This window comes from Tauraco erythrolophus, chromosome 14 (genome assembly GCF_009769465.1).
Source record: "Tauraco erythrolophus isolate bTauEry1 chromosome 14, bTauEry1.pri, whole genome shotgun sequence".
In the NCBI taxonomy this organism is placed as follows: Eukaryota; Metazoa; Chordata; class Aves; order Musophagiformes; family Musophagidae; genus Tauraco; species Tauraco erythrolophus.
Window position 1 is genome coordinate 19,916,940 of NC_141478.1, and position 14,970 is coordinate 19,931,909.

The following is a 14,970-nucleotide window of genomic DNA, read 5'->3' on the forward strand; positions in this document are numbered from 1 at the left end:
AAGATTAAAGGAGCACAAACCAATCTCTTTCAAGGAATTATTTAGAAATAGTTACTTCAAAACATTGCTTTTATATAATTTATGGATACATCGCTAATCTTTGCAAAACGTCTTAAAGTCATAACTGCAATATTTACAAGCAGAAAGGAAATTAATAAAAAATAAAATTGACCTTTTTTAATATTAGCTCAAAACTGAAAAAACTGTTGTAAGTATGGTTTAAGGAAAGTAAATTGTATGAACGTGTCTGTTTTAATTCAACATATAAAAACTCAGTCTGCGAGCGCTAAATGTGCTTTAAAAGATTATTCTCGGTCTCAGTATTTGGAAAAGTAGTGTTCTTCATTGTGACGGAAGATATTGCTATGTGAAATTATTGTGTTACATTATATGATATATGTGACTGCATAGAATTACCTGCAGTCAGGTTAAGCCAAATTTTGCCTTTTGTCACAAGCCAACAGCTCTGACTTCATTGAGAACTAATATATAGTGAGGATAAAATTTTCCTTTCACAATTTGCTCTAAAATAAAATAAAATTCACCATTAAGAAGATGGAAAACATTATAGATCCCTATTATTAAAATGTAGGGCAAACAGAAATAACCTAAATCAGAGAATCATGTGCATAAGGTTAAAGGTATTTTAGAGGTGTTGCTTTGCGTGTGTTACAGTAATCATTTTAATGAGTAGAAATGATTTATGGATGTGACTTTGTTTCTATTATACTTTAAGAGTGTAAGCTTGTAAATAAATTTGGTGTTTCCTTTAGTTAGTAGTCCAGAGGTGAACTAATGCTTTATCCTGGATAACTCTGATTTGACAAGACAAAATATGTGCTGATTTAAAATACAAACAAATTATAAGTTTTGTTCCTTGCTCTGAATCTTAAACTAATGAGTGAGACTTCAGTATACAAATTGAATCGAGATTAACAGCACTGCTGTGCCGTGCTGCAGACCTGTGATAGTGTTTCCTTGGGAGTTCATAAGACCAAATGTTTTCCACTCAGTTTAACAGAATAGATCCTTCTCCCTACCCAACAGGAAGCTGTAAACCTTCCTGCTTGTGTGTTTTTTTTTTGTGATTTTTCTCTTAAAATATTTTGTGCTTTCTTTAGAGATTCTTAGGAAGAAAAACGCGAGCCTTGATTTGTGGATAAATGTCTGTGTTGATTTGTAGAAGGAACTGTGGAAGGAAGTACTTGCGTAGTTTCCCACTTTTCAGAATGGTAAAACCCGGTGTTTTGTGTGATAGTGTATGTTCTGAAATCTCCTACTCTGCAGCTGATTTTGCGCAGAGTATCTGGTTTCTAAACAGAGTTTCTGATTTCTGTGAGCCGTAGGATTGTGTGTTCCAGTGTATCTGAGACTGGAATCAAGCTGCGTAAGCAAAATGCTGCTGTCGCAGAAGATGATGCCAGTGCGCAACTTCTGCAGTACCCAGGGCTGCCACTGGCAACTTGTGAAAAGCCCAAGGCCTGTGTCTTATTTGCATGAAGGTCTTATTTACATACACCGGGGAGTTGTGTTTACTTCCATGAGGCACACCCTCTAAATCTATATGAATATGTGGCTCTCATTCTAAGATTCTGCATACTTGTTCTTCCTTTTACTCCTCGCACTATCCTCACTTGTACATGAGGATACATGCACGTTTTTTCTGCTTGCATTCAGCGTTCCTCAGTGCTGCCTTCACAGTCCGTCTTCAGTCCTTACTGTCAGCAGTCAGTGAAAACGATACAGTGGTTAGAAGCAGTATAAAGAGAGATGACAAAATCCTGGATCTGTTGCAGAAAAAGTCCCGCTGGCTTCAGCCACCAGAATTTTTACCCTGAGGCAGCCTGACATGAGGCAGCCTTTTCATGTGCCCTAGCTGTTGGGCAGGGAGAAGGATCATGGTTCTTCTGTTGGCTGAAAACTGAGCGGAGAATATTAGTGTCAGTGAACTCACAAGGAAATGCTGTGCCGTGCCACAGACCTGTAATTTTAGCGCTGTAGGTGGCTGTTAATCAGGAGACTACTGCTGACAACAGCTTCACGGGAGAGCTCAGGAAGCTGTGTGACATATTATGCGTATTTACAGCAGAATACATAGCACAGGTATTCAGAAAGGAATGGTTTGTGTTCCAGTTAGCTCTCAATCCGACTGAACATCAATCCGAGGTTGATCATATCCATTTCTTGATTAGTTATGAACTACATGGCAGTATATTATGCTGTTATTAATCAAACTTGTAAATGCATTCATTAATATGGACTGTAATTGTCCCTTGATGCTAAGCTATTAGGGGATAGTTCAGTTCTAGTTTCTAATTATCAAACTGGAAACTTTAATCTTTTGAATTTAACTTGAATGTAAGAAACATCTTCCCTGATTTCTGTGTGCAGCTCTTGTGCCTCTCTTCATATCGGTAAGTGCAAAGCAATATCGTGGTTCAAAATCCTCCATAGTTTCACATTCACGGTATGTCCTTTTATTTTGCTACCGGTTGGCGGGAGGGTGATGTGCAAGGTAAAAGAGAAGGCAGAAATCCTCCCACTAACTTGAAAACCCTGGAGTAAACGAAAAATAGTAAAAGTTCCTGCAGCAGCTAGCAGCTGCTGGTCGTGTATTAATATACAGTGATGGAAATATAAGGCTGTCACTTTTGTACTCTCAGCCTTTGAGAGTCTTTGTAAGACAATCTCTGAACAAAAGAAAGCAAAACAAATTTGTGAAAAAACTTCCAACGAGAAATGGTCCAGAATAGCCACCTTTTCCATGCTTGTAGGTATAGTGATGGGCTTTGGCTTTATTTTTTAAACAGGGGAGAAAAAAATACTTGTAGGAAGTACAGAATGTAATAGCTGGCTTTTTCGGCTTTTCTTCAGCAAATTGGATGGAGTTAATAATCCTGCTTTGACTTACAGACATTATAGTAAAGGTGATTTTGATCTTTCGAAGTGCTTACTGTTAACTACATGCTTGAGTGTTAGACATTGCATTCTTGGCAATAGAAAGAAAAGTAGGCAAAAAAATTGAAGACTGTACAGAAAGTATGACTCACGATCCTTTTAAAGGGAGGGGGGAATCAGTACAGAAATAAAACTTCCATTTTATACTTCATTTAATACATTACATATCTCTTCTGCTTAATAAAGCAGTGGTGGAAGATTCTTTAAAATGTAAAGGAAGGCTTGAACAGAGAGAGATCTGTGTAGTTAATATTGAACATGATCTTGTTCTACTTTTTTCTGTCTGCTGCAGTATATATATGACTCGCAGTTAGAATTGTCACCAGATCCCAAAATACTGTGATGTGACTAGATTTGTCTGGGGAAAAATTGTGAACTTAAAGGGGGAAAAGTGCTGATGCTCAGTGTAGAATAAGTTAGTTTGTAGGAACGATGGAAAACTTTTTTTTTCTCAAAATGGCCACTGAACAATTTTTAGAGTAAGATTTAAAGAGTTACCATTGCGCTGTGTTAACTTAAAAAAAAATAAAAAATCGCAGTATCATCTTAGTAAAAATACTAGTGTACTGAAGACAGGTGTACTGTGGGTATTCATTCACCTTCCTGGTTTGCAGGCAAGCTGTTGTACTGTAGTTTGTAGAAGTTTTGTGGATAACAGTCACACCGTTGAAGACTAATGTTAACTACAAAGAATGGATATTTTGCCATGTTTTTGTCCTTAGAAATGTTCTTTTTCGTTATAGTGGTATATGATTATAAATCTGCATTAGCAATATATTACTTCTGAATCTACATCTTAACATTAGACTTCTAAAAAGTGACCCCTTTCCCTTCTCCCATGGACGTCTTTTGAAAACGCACCAAGGAGCGATCCAAAGAAAAATAAACTGAAATCATTACTACTCAACTATATCAATTAGAAAATGCTTTGAACTACATCACTTAAAGTATAAGGACCAGTGCTATACCTGCAATCCCAATGTGCTTTTTAGACTCTTTATCTAAGGAAGTACAGAGGAATACAGAGTTCGAAGAAGGTTCATTCTTTAGGGAAATATGGACTGTGATGTTCTCTCGTTTAAAAACAGCAAACAAAAGTTTATGAAAAGATATGAGGTATAGCTGCAACACTAAATATTTCACTGGTAGTTCTTATAAAAAGAATACAGCTGCTAAGTCACGTTAAGATGCGAAGAAATTTCATCCCATAATGGTACTGTAAGAAACAATGTAAAAAACCAGATTTTACAAAAGAATAACATTCAAATTTCAGCCATCTAACATTTTCTCGTGTGATTTAGACTTTTTTTTTTTTTTCCTGAACATGGAATCACACGGAGAGGGAGTAAGTGGAGAAGAGTTTCAGGTGTAAATTATAAAGTAAGCATTGTCACTGGGATTTATCACTGAACAATATAGAGAGCCTACCTTTGATTTAGACTGCAGGATTTAACTGACCTCAACAAAAATAAAGCCACACAAATACAGGCGTGCTTAGAACTGCCCTTCAAAGGCTACAAATCTACAAAGTTTTTTTTTATTACAGTGAGCTAGTAGCAGAGGTGAGTGCTTCCATAATCTCTTACCATCTGATTTAGCATCAGACTTGTACTCCAGATTGGGTGTTTGCTAATCTTGCTGGCCGTAGGTTTTAACCTCTTTCTGCTTTTCTCCAACCAGCATAGCCAGTCTGCTGCCTTAAGCCACTATGTTTGACCTGTTTTCCTCTCTTCTGTGCCATTTTTCTGCTTGCCACCAGTTCTTCACTTTTTTTTGAACACTTATTGGTGTTAACGCCAATAAGTAAGAATTACACCCTTTATTGTAATCTTAAAAGCATACAGATACACAGAAGATATTAAACACGTGCAGTTTGTGTAACAAGTGATCTGTGTGGTCCTATTAAATAAAATATGGAAAGGTAGGGGTGGTTATTTATTTTGGTTTTGCCAACTCTTAATATATCGCTATCATCTTCAGCCTCCTCATGAAATTTTCCTTGGTTGTACAGGCTGCCTTCTGTATAAGCTTCCAGCTTATTAATAAACAGAACAAACTAGAAATATGAAAAAATGTGGATATTTCTGTGATAGAAAAAAAAATTAGTTGAACTATAATGTTAGTAAATACAGTCATCTTAATAAATCAGTGAGTATACTGTAGGTTTGAGTGTAAAATGTTTGAAAAAGATTCTGTAAGTATATTAAAGTGATAAAGGAAGATGTCCCCATTTAGAATAGCAGAGAAGATACTGGTTTTTAAGAGAAGCTTCATCTGGAAACAGCATGTACCCTGAAGACACTGTATTGCTGTACAGGAGGTCATCTTACAGCAGCACAGAAATGGTGAAAGTGCAACTTTGCCTCTGCATTGCTTCAAGGTCAATTACTGGAGAGAGAATACCCAGCTGCATAGTCACTCTCAAATTGTACAAAAAAAAAAAATCAGTAGAGAGTCGTAACTGTAAAAGGGAAATGTAATTAATGCTAATTTAAAAATCAGGTATTTATGAAACATTAGGCTGAAATATACACAAAACCACTCATAATTCAGGAAATGGGAAATATAGAAATACAGAAATTAAGTTGTGTCTTCAGGAAGCATTCTTTTGGATGTCTGCAAATAGCAGGATTGGCAATCTGTAGTTATAAGTAAGAAAAATTCCTTGGCTAACAAGGATACACTGAACCTAAGATATCAATGAAAATGAATAGATTTTAACCTAGTAGCTGTGAAGGTAACTTTTGTGTGCGTAACATTCTGCTACCGGATCCTTTTTGGCAGCAATTTTTACGTGCTGAGTGTTTTCATGTGTGCACCTGAGATACACTCAGTGGTACAACGCAAGTTGCCTGTCAGTTCTTTGCTGTTACACAACCCACATGGGAACAACCTTGAAATGGAAAGATGCTAAATTTTAAATCACATACAAATAATACATCCTGAAGAACAATAGGTTGCTGAGTGTTTGTGAATGAAGGAAGTACACTGTAAACATTGAAAGAGAAGGGTGAACTGTCTTAAAACCCGAATGCTGACTTGGCCTGCAGTAAGAACCATTCAGCAGCATGTTAGTGTCAGGTAGGATTTGGAGGGAAAGGGAGTCCTGCTGCTCCCACTTTGCTGGTCCTGTTCCTTAAGCTGTGTTCTGCTTTTGCTCCTACTATAAAATTTCAGAGAAAATACAATTAGTATTCATAATTCAAGTTCTGCTGGACTGCCCCAGACCCTGCAGAAGGCAAGGAGTTCTCCTGTGGCTGAGCTCTACAGTGCTTTGGGTGTTTCATCTGAAGGATCTGTAAACGCAGCCTTTTGCAGCACAGCACAGCAGAAAGCCGCTGGTGTCACAAGAGCACTTTGATGAATTGGAGAAAACTTAAAATGTTGCTTGTCTTAGTTGTCGTGGCTGCAGTCACATAGAACCAGGCTAGGTCAGTCTAAATTAATGGCCTAAATGGTGTGAGCCAAGTCCCTGCAACAAACACAAGCCATCAAACTGTTGATGGAAGTCTGAGGTAGATTTTGCAAGTTGTGTTGAAATGAGAACTGATACCCTGTGCAAGTATGATGCTACCTGACATTACTGACAATGTAGTAATCCCGGGCAGTTCTAAAACTGTAGTCCTCTTCAGTGTCTAATAATGTCTGATTTACTGAATGTTGATGGTAATGAACTTCAAATAGAAATTGTTTCTACTGCCTTTAATTGATGCTTTTGTTTCCTTTACTTTTTTTTATGAGAAAGGTTAAATACCATCAGTGTTTTTTCTGCATGTATCATTCACTACTTTATCTACTTCTGCTATGTTCACTAAATGCACCTTTTCTCAAAAAAAAATATTGTTAATCTTTTAAATCTCTCCTTGTATGGATGACTGTCCCTGATTTTAATCTGTTTATGACATTCTCTGGTGCTTTTCTGTTTCTCATGTATCTTTTTTTAGATGGATGCTCTTACTGAGCACATCATTTCTAGAGAGGTCATGCCCTACGTTTATGTAATGGTATAATATTTTAAATCTGCATTAGAAAGGTGGTTGTGAACATTTTTCCTTGGTTTACTCTGTCCATTAAACTGGCTATTAATTGTTAGGTCTTTTTTCGGCAGTAGCTTCAGTCAGTTTAAATGTCATTGTTGAGTAGTAAAAATCTTTGTCTAAAGAATATGTTCGTGTCCTCTCGTGGTTGCTCTGACATCTGTCTGAGAATTTGAGACCCTTTTGGAGCCATTACCTTCAAGGTGGTGTGTGTAGCCTGTGCTGCTTCTTGAGGCGGTGGCCTTCTTCAGGTCTTCACACTGCCTTTGAAAGCTGTTCTTACTCGAGTTCCTTAGCTAGGCGCTGATCTTGCCTTTTTTCCTCCCCTCTCTCCGTATCTTCCCCAAGTTTGTCCTTCCTTTGTTATTTAGGGTATGTAATTTTTTGCATGGGTTCTCATAATGGAGAAACCTTAAACTTAGCCGAGTAGCAGGCTTTCTACTGATACAGTTCTGTGAGACCACGTTGGTAAAAATCTAGGGTTTTTGGTGTGTTTCCTAAGATAAAGGACAGCAGTTGCTTGATGAGGTTCTTTAGGACAACTTGTGTATCTTCTAAAGTCTGGACTTCTCTCTGCCTGCAGTTTCTGCATCTACAGTACCTTTTTTTCCGAAGCTCTGCCATGTATTCCATTCTCTCAGGAGACAAAAGATGACATTTAGTCTCCACTTCTTTGTAAGCTATACAAACATTTTTGGCTGTTCCAGGTCATCAGTCAGTCTCTAGCAATTGAAATGACTCCTTGAGAACTAGGAAAAAGAAGCAACTGAATGTATACTATTCCCTAACTAGAAGGGTACTTTGCAGTCAATGTAACGTTAGACTAGGTAGAGGATAGACTGGTAAATAAACTGGCACATGAATTGAGAAACAAAACAGTCTGGGGGACAAAGTGCTGTACAAGTACTGCAAAGTTTCTACACCTAGATGTGACCAAACATTAGAAGAAATAATGTATAAAGCATGAAGACACTGATGTTTCAAACTGGAGAGTAAGTTATGCAATATACTGGAGACGGGTTTTTAGAAAGTACTGCCTTGTTTTATAATGGTAGAACTTCAGTGCCTCATAATAAACTTCCAGTTGTAGAGGATTTCCATAATTGCTTGGCATCAGGTAAACGATACAAGTGTGTTTTGCCTTTTTAGTAATAATTAAAATTATCTTAATGTTCTTGCGTCACAGATTTTGAAAGTGTGATAGTGGTATGGAGGTGCTAATAAAACAAGGTAATATTTTATAAAATTCTTCTTCCAAGACCTTGGCCATGCTTCCAGAGAAAAGGGGCTAAGATGAGAAATTTAACTCTGCATAAACATAGCCGTAGCTCTTTGGACACAGGAATGCAGATGGAAACTGTTCATTTAAATCCATGTCAATAAATTACTTTTTTAATATAGGTGTATCTGAACCTTCTTTTATCGCTCAAAGTGAAGATCGCTTGTTTAAACATTTATTTGAAGACTATCAAAGATGGGTTCGTCCAGTGGAACGCTTGAATGACACAATAAAAATAAAGTTTGGTCTTGCAATCTCTCAGCTAGTCGACGTGGTATGTATAGTAAATAAGTTTGTTTATTTTTTTTCCCTAATTCTTAAAATTCTGGAACATAATGTCTTATGAAATAATTGTGCATATTTTATCTTAAACGCAATAGATTAAACCTCTAAAATTATTATCAGAGTAATAAATAATGCCTTATAGATGAGGGCAGGAAAAAGTGATTGCAAAGAGGCTGAGAAGACACGACTCGTATGTTTAGTGGAGTTTTCAGAAAAAAAAATTGAGTGAAATTCTTAAACCTAGGGAATTGTGTTTTAATTATTTAGTCAATCGGAAACCCACATATTTTTAAACTTTATCAATCTCATTTCTGTAAAATTCAGAAACACTTGCAAATACTGCTCTTTTTCCCCTCAAGTAGCAAAACAACCTCTAAGCCTTCAAATATGTCACTTTGTAGTAATGAAGATTATCTCTTGGCATTACCTGTGATGTAAAAGAGATGAACCACATTTTTTTTCCCCCGATATTAATTCTCTTCAGAATATTCTTTTCAAATTGAATTCACTGTTTATAGCTATAAGAAGAGTTTCTCTTCCACATGTTGGCTGTTCCTTTATGTTTCCATAAAAAACCCCAGTAAGACTGCATGAAATACAGTCAAATAAAAAAATGGAAGGGAGCAAAGTAACAAAGAAGGGTAAAAAAATATCACTTTTAACAGTTAAATAATCAAAGGTCATAATTATGTGCTTAAAAAGTCTCATAAACATACTTATCAGTGACTGGAATGCTTTTAGAATTGTGGTTTGTGTTTTAAATTACAGACCTCTGCGCACTAAAGCAGTTAGTTACTGTGAATGTACTGTGCAGATATTTTTTTCATAAAATATGCTTTATTTTGATAGGATGAGAAAAATCAATTGATGACAACAAACGTCTGGTTGAAACAGGTACGTGAAAAATTCTGAAGCTTCATAACTGCAAGTCAAGAGTTGGAAGACACTTTTCTAATTAATTATATATTCAAAAAAACCTAGATGTTGCATTAATTTTTACTTTATATACTATCTTTAAAATTATCCCTGGAAATGCTTTAAAGGATTATTCATTATAAAACTCCTGGGGGGGGGGAAAAAACCCACGACATTTTCAAAAGGTACCTAATTAAACCAAATCTGATACGGAATTGCTTGGCCACTTAATATATGAAGGTGCATTTATCCAACCATGAAGGTTACTGCTTCGGTACATAAGTTTTCTTTCAAAAACTGTATTAAGAGAAGTATGGGTTTGTGTAGTCTTTTGTGTAACAGTTTTAAGATCTTTCTCTTGTGGGGTATTAGAGATTATTGGATAAACATGACTGAAGAGTTACAATTTCAAAGTTGTATGTGCTTGCTGTACAGAGCTGCTTTTTCCTCTTATTTGTTTACAGGCAGGAAAAAGCCTCAAGCTTTATAATGATCACAGTCCAATGCTAAACTTAGTGGCCCCTGTTACTTTGAGAAATGCCACTCACAAATCATTCTTGATTTAGCTTTGAAGAATGTTTGCAGACCCTGATTATACTTACTAGCTTACTAAATTATTCTTGTTTGGTCTACTTCCTTTGATTTTTTTTTTTTCCCTGTTGCTTCCCATTCTTTTCTTCTCCAGTAGCTGTAATTTCAGGCAAAATTTTTCTTTTCAGGAAAACTTTGAGACTACTCAGCAAGTATGAGATGGCAATATGTCCATGATGACACTTTGTGGCCTCTTAATACTTTGTGCAGAACTTCTTGCAGTTGAACCAGTTCAGATGAAATAAGAACTGACCTAAATATGCATTTAAAATTCTATGTAATGGTGAATTCTTGGAAACTTGCATTTTTTCCTCTTGAGCCTTTAGTTCAAGTATAAAATTACTGAAGTATGACTGTGCTTTTAATGGTGCTATTTTTAGTGTTGCTGGTAGAAATAGGAACAATTATCTTGTGAGAGTTGCAGCATGATTTTTTTTGTTCTTTTGTGATTATAATGTTTAAATTGCTTCTGATCAGCTTCCGAAGTCATTGATACTAATTCAGAGCAAGCTGTTTTCAAATTTGTCTGTATATTATGATAGTTCTTACTTATGCATATATGTTCTGAAAAAGGATTTTAATATTGTAAATTCTGTGCAGAAATACTGTCAAGTGGATCTTAAAACAGAAAACAAGTATTGAATGAGGTAAATGGATATCTGTTCAGCAAATTCACTGTCGTATGCAAATTTTAGAAGCCAGTTTGATTTTTTTTTTATTATTTTTTTTAGTTGCCTTTTTATCTAGTTTCATCCAGTCTTGCCCTGCTTAAATCAACTTCACAATAATAATGATTTTTACATCTTCCATATCCACAGGAATGGATAGATGTAAAATTAAGATGGAATCCTGAAGACTATGCTGGAATAACATCTATTCGTGTCCCATCAGACTCTATTTGGATTCCAGATATTGTGTTGTATGACAAGTAAGATTTTAATCTTTTCACATAAAATACATTTATTTTCTAAGTCTACTATCCAAGCTGCTTCTAGGAGGCTCATTGGATAGATTATGCATGTACACTTGTTAGAGATAAGAATGTGTGGAAGAATTTGCCTCTGAATCCAAATGGATTTTGTTGCTGTGTTAAACGTTTAAATGTTTTGCTTTGCTTCTGTCTGGAATTTCTAGTCTCTTTGAAAAGTTTATTTCCACTTCTTCCAGTAAACTCTCTTTTAATTAGAAAACAAGGTCTTGCTCAGTGTTGGGTACAAACTAATAGTGTAGAGTGATGGGAGGGAAGCAACTAATTCATGCTGTTGTAAGTCATGTTCAGCATGGATTTTAAATGAAATACAATGAAGTGTTGGGGTTTTTTTCTGAGAATTAACAGATCTTGGAAGCAATAACTTTTGAATTAACCTTTCTGTTCAACTCAGGTGCACATACAATGCTTTTACATTCCCTGATTTGTTGAGTCAGGGGAAAAAAAAAAAAAGCTGTTGCAGTGATTGTAAATTCAAGTTCAGAGGTGGCACACAAATACTATTTTACCTGTTTCATTACTTTTTTCCTTCAATAATTGTGATGTGGCCAAATTGAAAAGTATTTATGCTGTATTACCAACAGAAACACCAGAGTTTGGTCATTCTGTTAAAGATGAGTATTTTTACAATTTCTTGCATAAATCGTTGAGACAGAAAGTTGCACAGATCTTTTCATGACTCTTCCAAAGCTGTTTACCTGTGTGAGATTTAGATTAAAAAAAAAAAAAGTGGACTATGAACACAATATAAAATTTTGACTATGAAGGGAAGAAGGGATAAACAGCTGAAATTACAATAAAACCCCATCTTTTCTCATTTAAAACCGCACACTCACACCCCGCATCACCACCCTCCGTCGTAATTGCATGCATATATCTCTTTTCTTTCAGTGCAGATGGACGTTTTGAGGGAACTTCTACAAAAACTGTGGTAAAATATGATGGCACCATTGCTTGGACTCCACCAGCAAACTATAAAAGTTCTTGTACTATTGATGTAACCTTCTTTCCCTTTGACCTCCAAAATTGCTCCATGAAATTTGGTTCCTGGACTTATGATGGCTCACAGGTTGATATAATTCTTGAAGATTATGATGTAGACAAAAGAGACTTTTTTGATAATGGAGAATGGGAAATAGTGACTGCAACAGGGAGCAAAGGAAATAGGACTGATGGATGCTGCTGGTATCCTTTTGTTACATATTCGTTTATAATTAGACGTTTGCCACTTTTTTACACATTGTTTCTCATTATTCCTTGCATTGGGCTTTCGTTTCTAACTGTCCTTGTCTTCTATCTTCCTTCAAACGAAGGTGAAAAAATTTCACTTTGCACTTCAGTACTGGTGTCTTTGACTGTTTTTCTTCTTGTTATTGAAGAGATTATTCCATCATCGTCTAAAGTTATCCCACTGATAGGAGAGTACTTGGTGTTCACTATGATATTTGTGACATTGTCCATTGTGATAACTGTCTTTGCCATCAATATTCACCACCGCTCTTCGTCTACGCACAACACTATGGCACCTTGGGTTCGCAAGATATTTCTTCACAGGCTTCCCAAGCTGCTCTGCATGAGAAGTCATGTAGATAGGTACTTTGCTCAGAAGGAGGAAACAGGAAATACAAATGGATCAGAATCTTCTAGGAACACCTTGGAAGCAGCTCTAGATTCTATTCGATACATTACGAGGCATGTTATGAAGGAGAATGAAGTCCGCGAGGTGGGTGTATTGTCATGTTACACTGATGTTGCAGAACAGGAAACTTGAAAACCAAGTAATGGTTTACTATGCAGTTACGTATAAAGTACGTGCTGTGGCATTTCCAGTTTTTGTACTTCACTGGAAGCCATGTAACTATTGCCACTGGAAAGAAGTACAAGTATGGTACAATACTGAGAATTCTTACAGATACTGGTCTAAGACAATACAGTCCTTGGGTTCTTTAAAGTCTTTTACTTTCTTCTAGAAGTAAGTTCATGTTGGCAATTACACATTTTCAGAGATGTTTGTCTGTTACAAAAGCATGTAGTGTAACTGTTCCCTATAATGCTGCTGGACGCTCTTTTCATGATGAGAGAAGTAGGTATATTTCATTATTGTGCCTGAAGACTATCTGAAAAATGCATTTGCCTTACATTTTTTAGAATAAATACTGCCAAGCCTTGTTTTGCAGCTTTCAATTCCAAATAAAAACAATTTTTAATGCCCTAGCTTTATATTATTTAAATAGAAGCTGCAGCCATACGTTGGTAATTTTATGCTGAGATCAAACGTGAATGACTTCTAGAGTGTTTTCTTCTACTCTTATTATTTACCTCTAAATTGTATCAAAAGATGTCGAATGCTTTTTTTTTTTAGTCTGTCCATTTGCACTCTGAACTATCCTTAATGGATATGTACACCATTTGGGTAAGAGCATTGTGAATCTATTTTCTTTCTGTGCTTTTTAAACTAGCACCATTGGAACATCAGAGACTTAAATGCTGTTTTCAGGCTAGCATGTAGAAACATAGAAGTTTGTTGTGTGGGCTCATGGTATTGCTATCTGTTTCTGATGGCAAGGCCTGAAGTTCTTTCAATATTATACAGAAATTAGTCCTCAAAAGTTGCTGTTGCTGAAAGCATGTTCTCACATGCTAGTCTAGGACTAAGGTGTCTCCTCTAATGTACCTTCTCAGGACTTGACTCAGGTATTATCACAAGGGATCCAGCCTAGATTTTGAATAAATGTATCTACTGTAGTGTTAAAACAGCATCTAATACCCGTGTTGTGTAAACAACACAAATAGCAAACTATTCTATTAAATACATCATTTTCTGTAAGTTAAGGGTTGTTTTTCTTTCTCCTACTGAGCTTACTCTATTTGACTGTGAGTGACAAGAGAAGTGATAAGTATTTTGGTTTTGAGGTGTAATGTTGTTGTGATTCTAAACCTCAGAAATTGAAATACAACTGACTGGAGCTTCACTTGTATTTTATTATTTGGGCTCCAGAGAATGCAAGCTTTAATTGCAAAAAGTTGTTAAAAATAGACAGCTAGTGCTATTGTAGCCTTACCTGTTAGAAAGCGGTAGGCTTGGGAAATGCAGATAGCTCCAATCAAAAAGGATAGTTCAAATCAAAGACAATTATTTGGCAGAGTTTTAATTTGCTTGCACAATTATATCTGCTATACTGTCTGAAGATATGAATAATCTTATCAGAAAAGATAGCCTTGGAAGTGCTGTGAGTATTCTCTCTGGTGTATAATTCTGTGCAGCAGTAACTTCACAGCTTTCAGATCTTGTATGTAACGTAACAGCTGCTGTTGGCTGTTAATTTTTTAAAATTTTGGTGTGTGTTTGTTTGTTTCAGTGGAGTTGGTTTTGTTTTTTAACAACTTTTACTTCTAGCTCCTGCCTGGAAATTCCACTTTCTGATGAGGCTGTGGCGTGAATCCTAAATCCTGCAGCGTGTTAGAAAATTGCGTACTGATTTCATCTCTCTGTAGCTGAGGATGTTCAGTACTTGTCAGGGTCAGTTCGTTCATTAAAATCTAGTATTGGTCAGTAGCTTACCAATCTTCATAGAGGGAAGTTTGTTCCTGCTCTAGCTCATAGTGTATTTATAAAAAGTTATTAAAGGGGCTTACCAAATGGACCTAATTGGAAAAAAGTGTGCTGTGAAGTGATGAAGAATTGCAGGATTTGGTACTGTATTTTTACATGTCCCCACCCATTCTGAAAAACTCTTATGCTCTTTGTTTTTTAGGTTGTTGAAGACTGGAAATTTATTGCTCAAGTGCTTGATCGAATGTTCTTATGGACTTTTCTTCTGGTTTCAATAATTGGATCACTGTTGTTATTTATTCCTGTTATTCATAAATGGGCAAGTATAATAGTACCTACACATATAGGCAGTACAAACGCATAA

The 14,970-nt window shown here is 36.0% G+C and overlaps 1 protein-coding gene across 1 annotated transcript in view; it reads left to right on the forward strand.

The window, feature by feature from the left end:
- CHRNA5 (cholinergic receptor nicotinic alpha 5 subunit) overlaps positions 1 to 14,970 on the forward strand; it is a 16,310-nt gene extending 1,340 nt beyond the window's left edge. The window contains exons 2-6 of the mRNA XM_086620636.1: positions 8,397 to 8,548; positions 9,409 to 9,453; positions 10,884 to 10,993; positions 11,945 to 12,776; positions 14,809 to 14,970. Coding sequence (XP_086476762.1) covers positions 8,397 to 8,548; positions 9,409 to 9,453; positions 10,884 to 10,993; positions 11,945 to 12,776; positions 14,809 to 14,970 — 1,301 coding nt within the window. The remainder of the gene's footprint in view (positions 1 to 8,396; positions 8,549 to 9,408; positions 9,454 to 10,883; positions 10,994 to 11,944; positions 12,777 to 14,808) is intronic.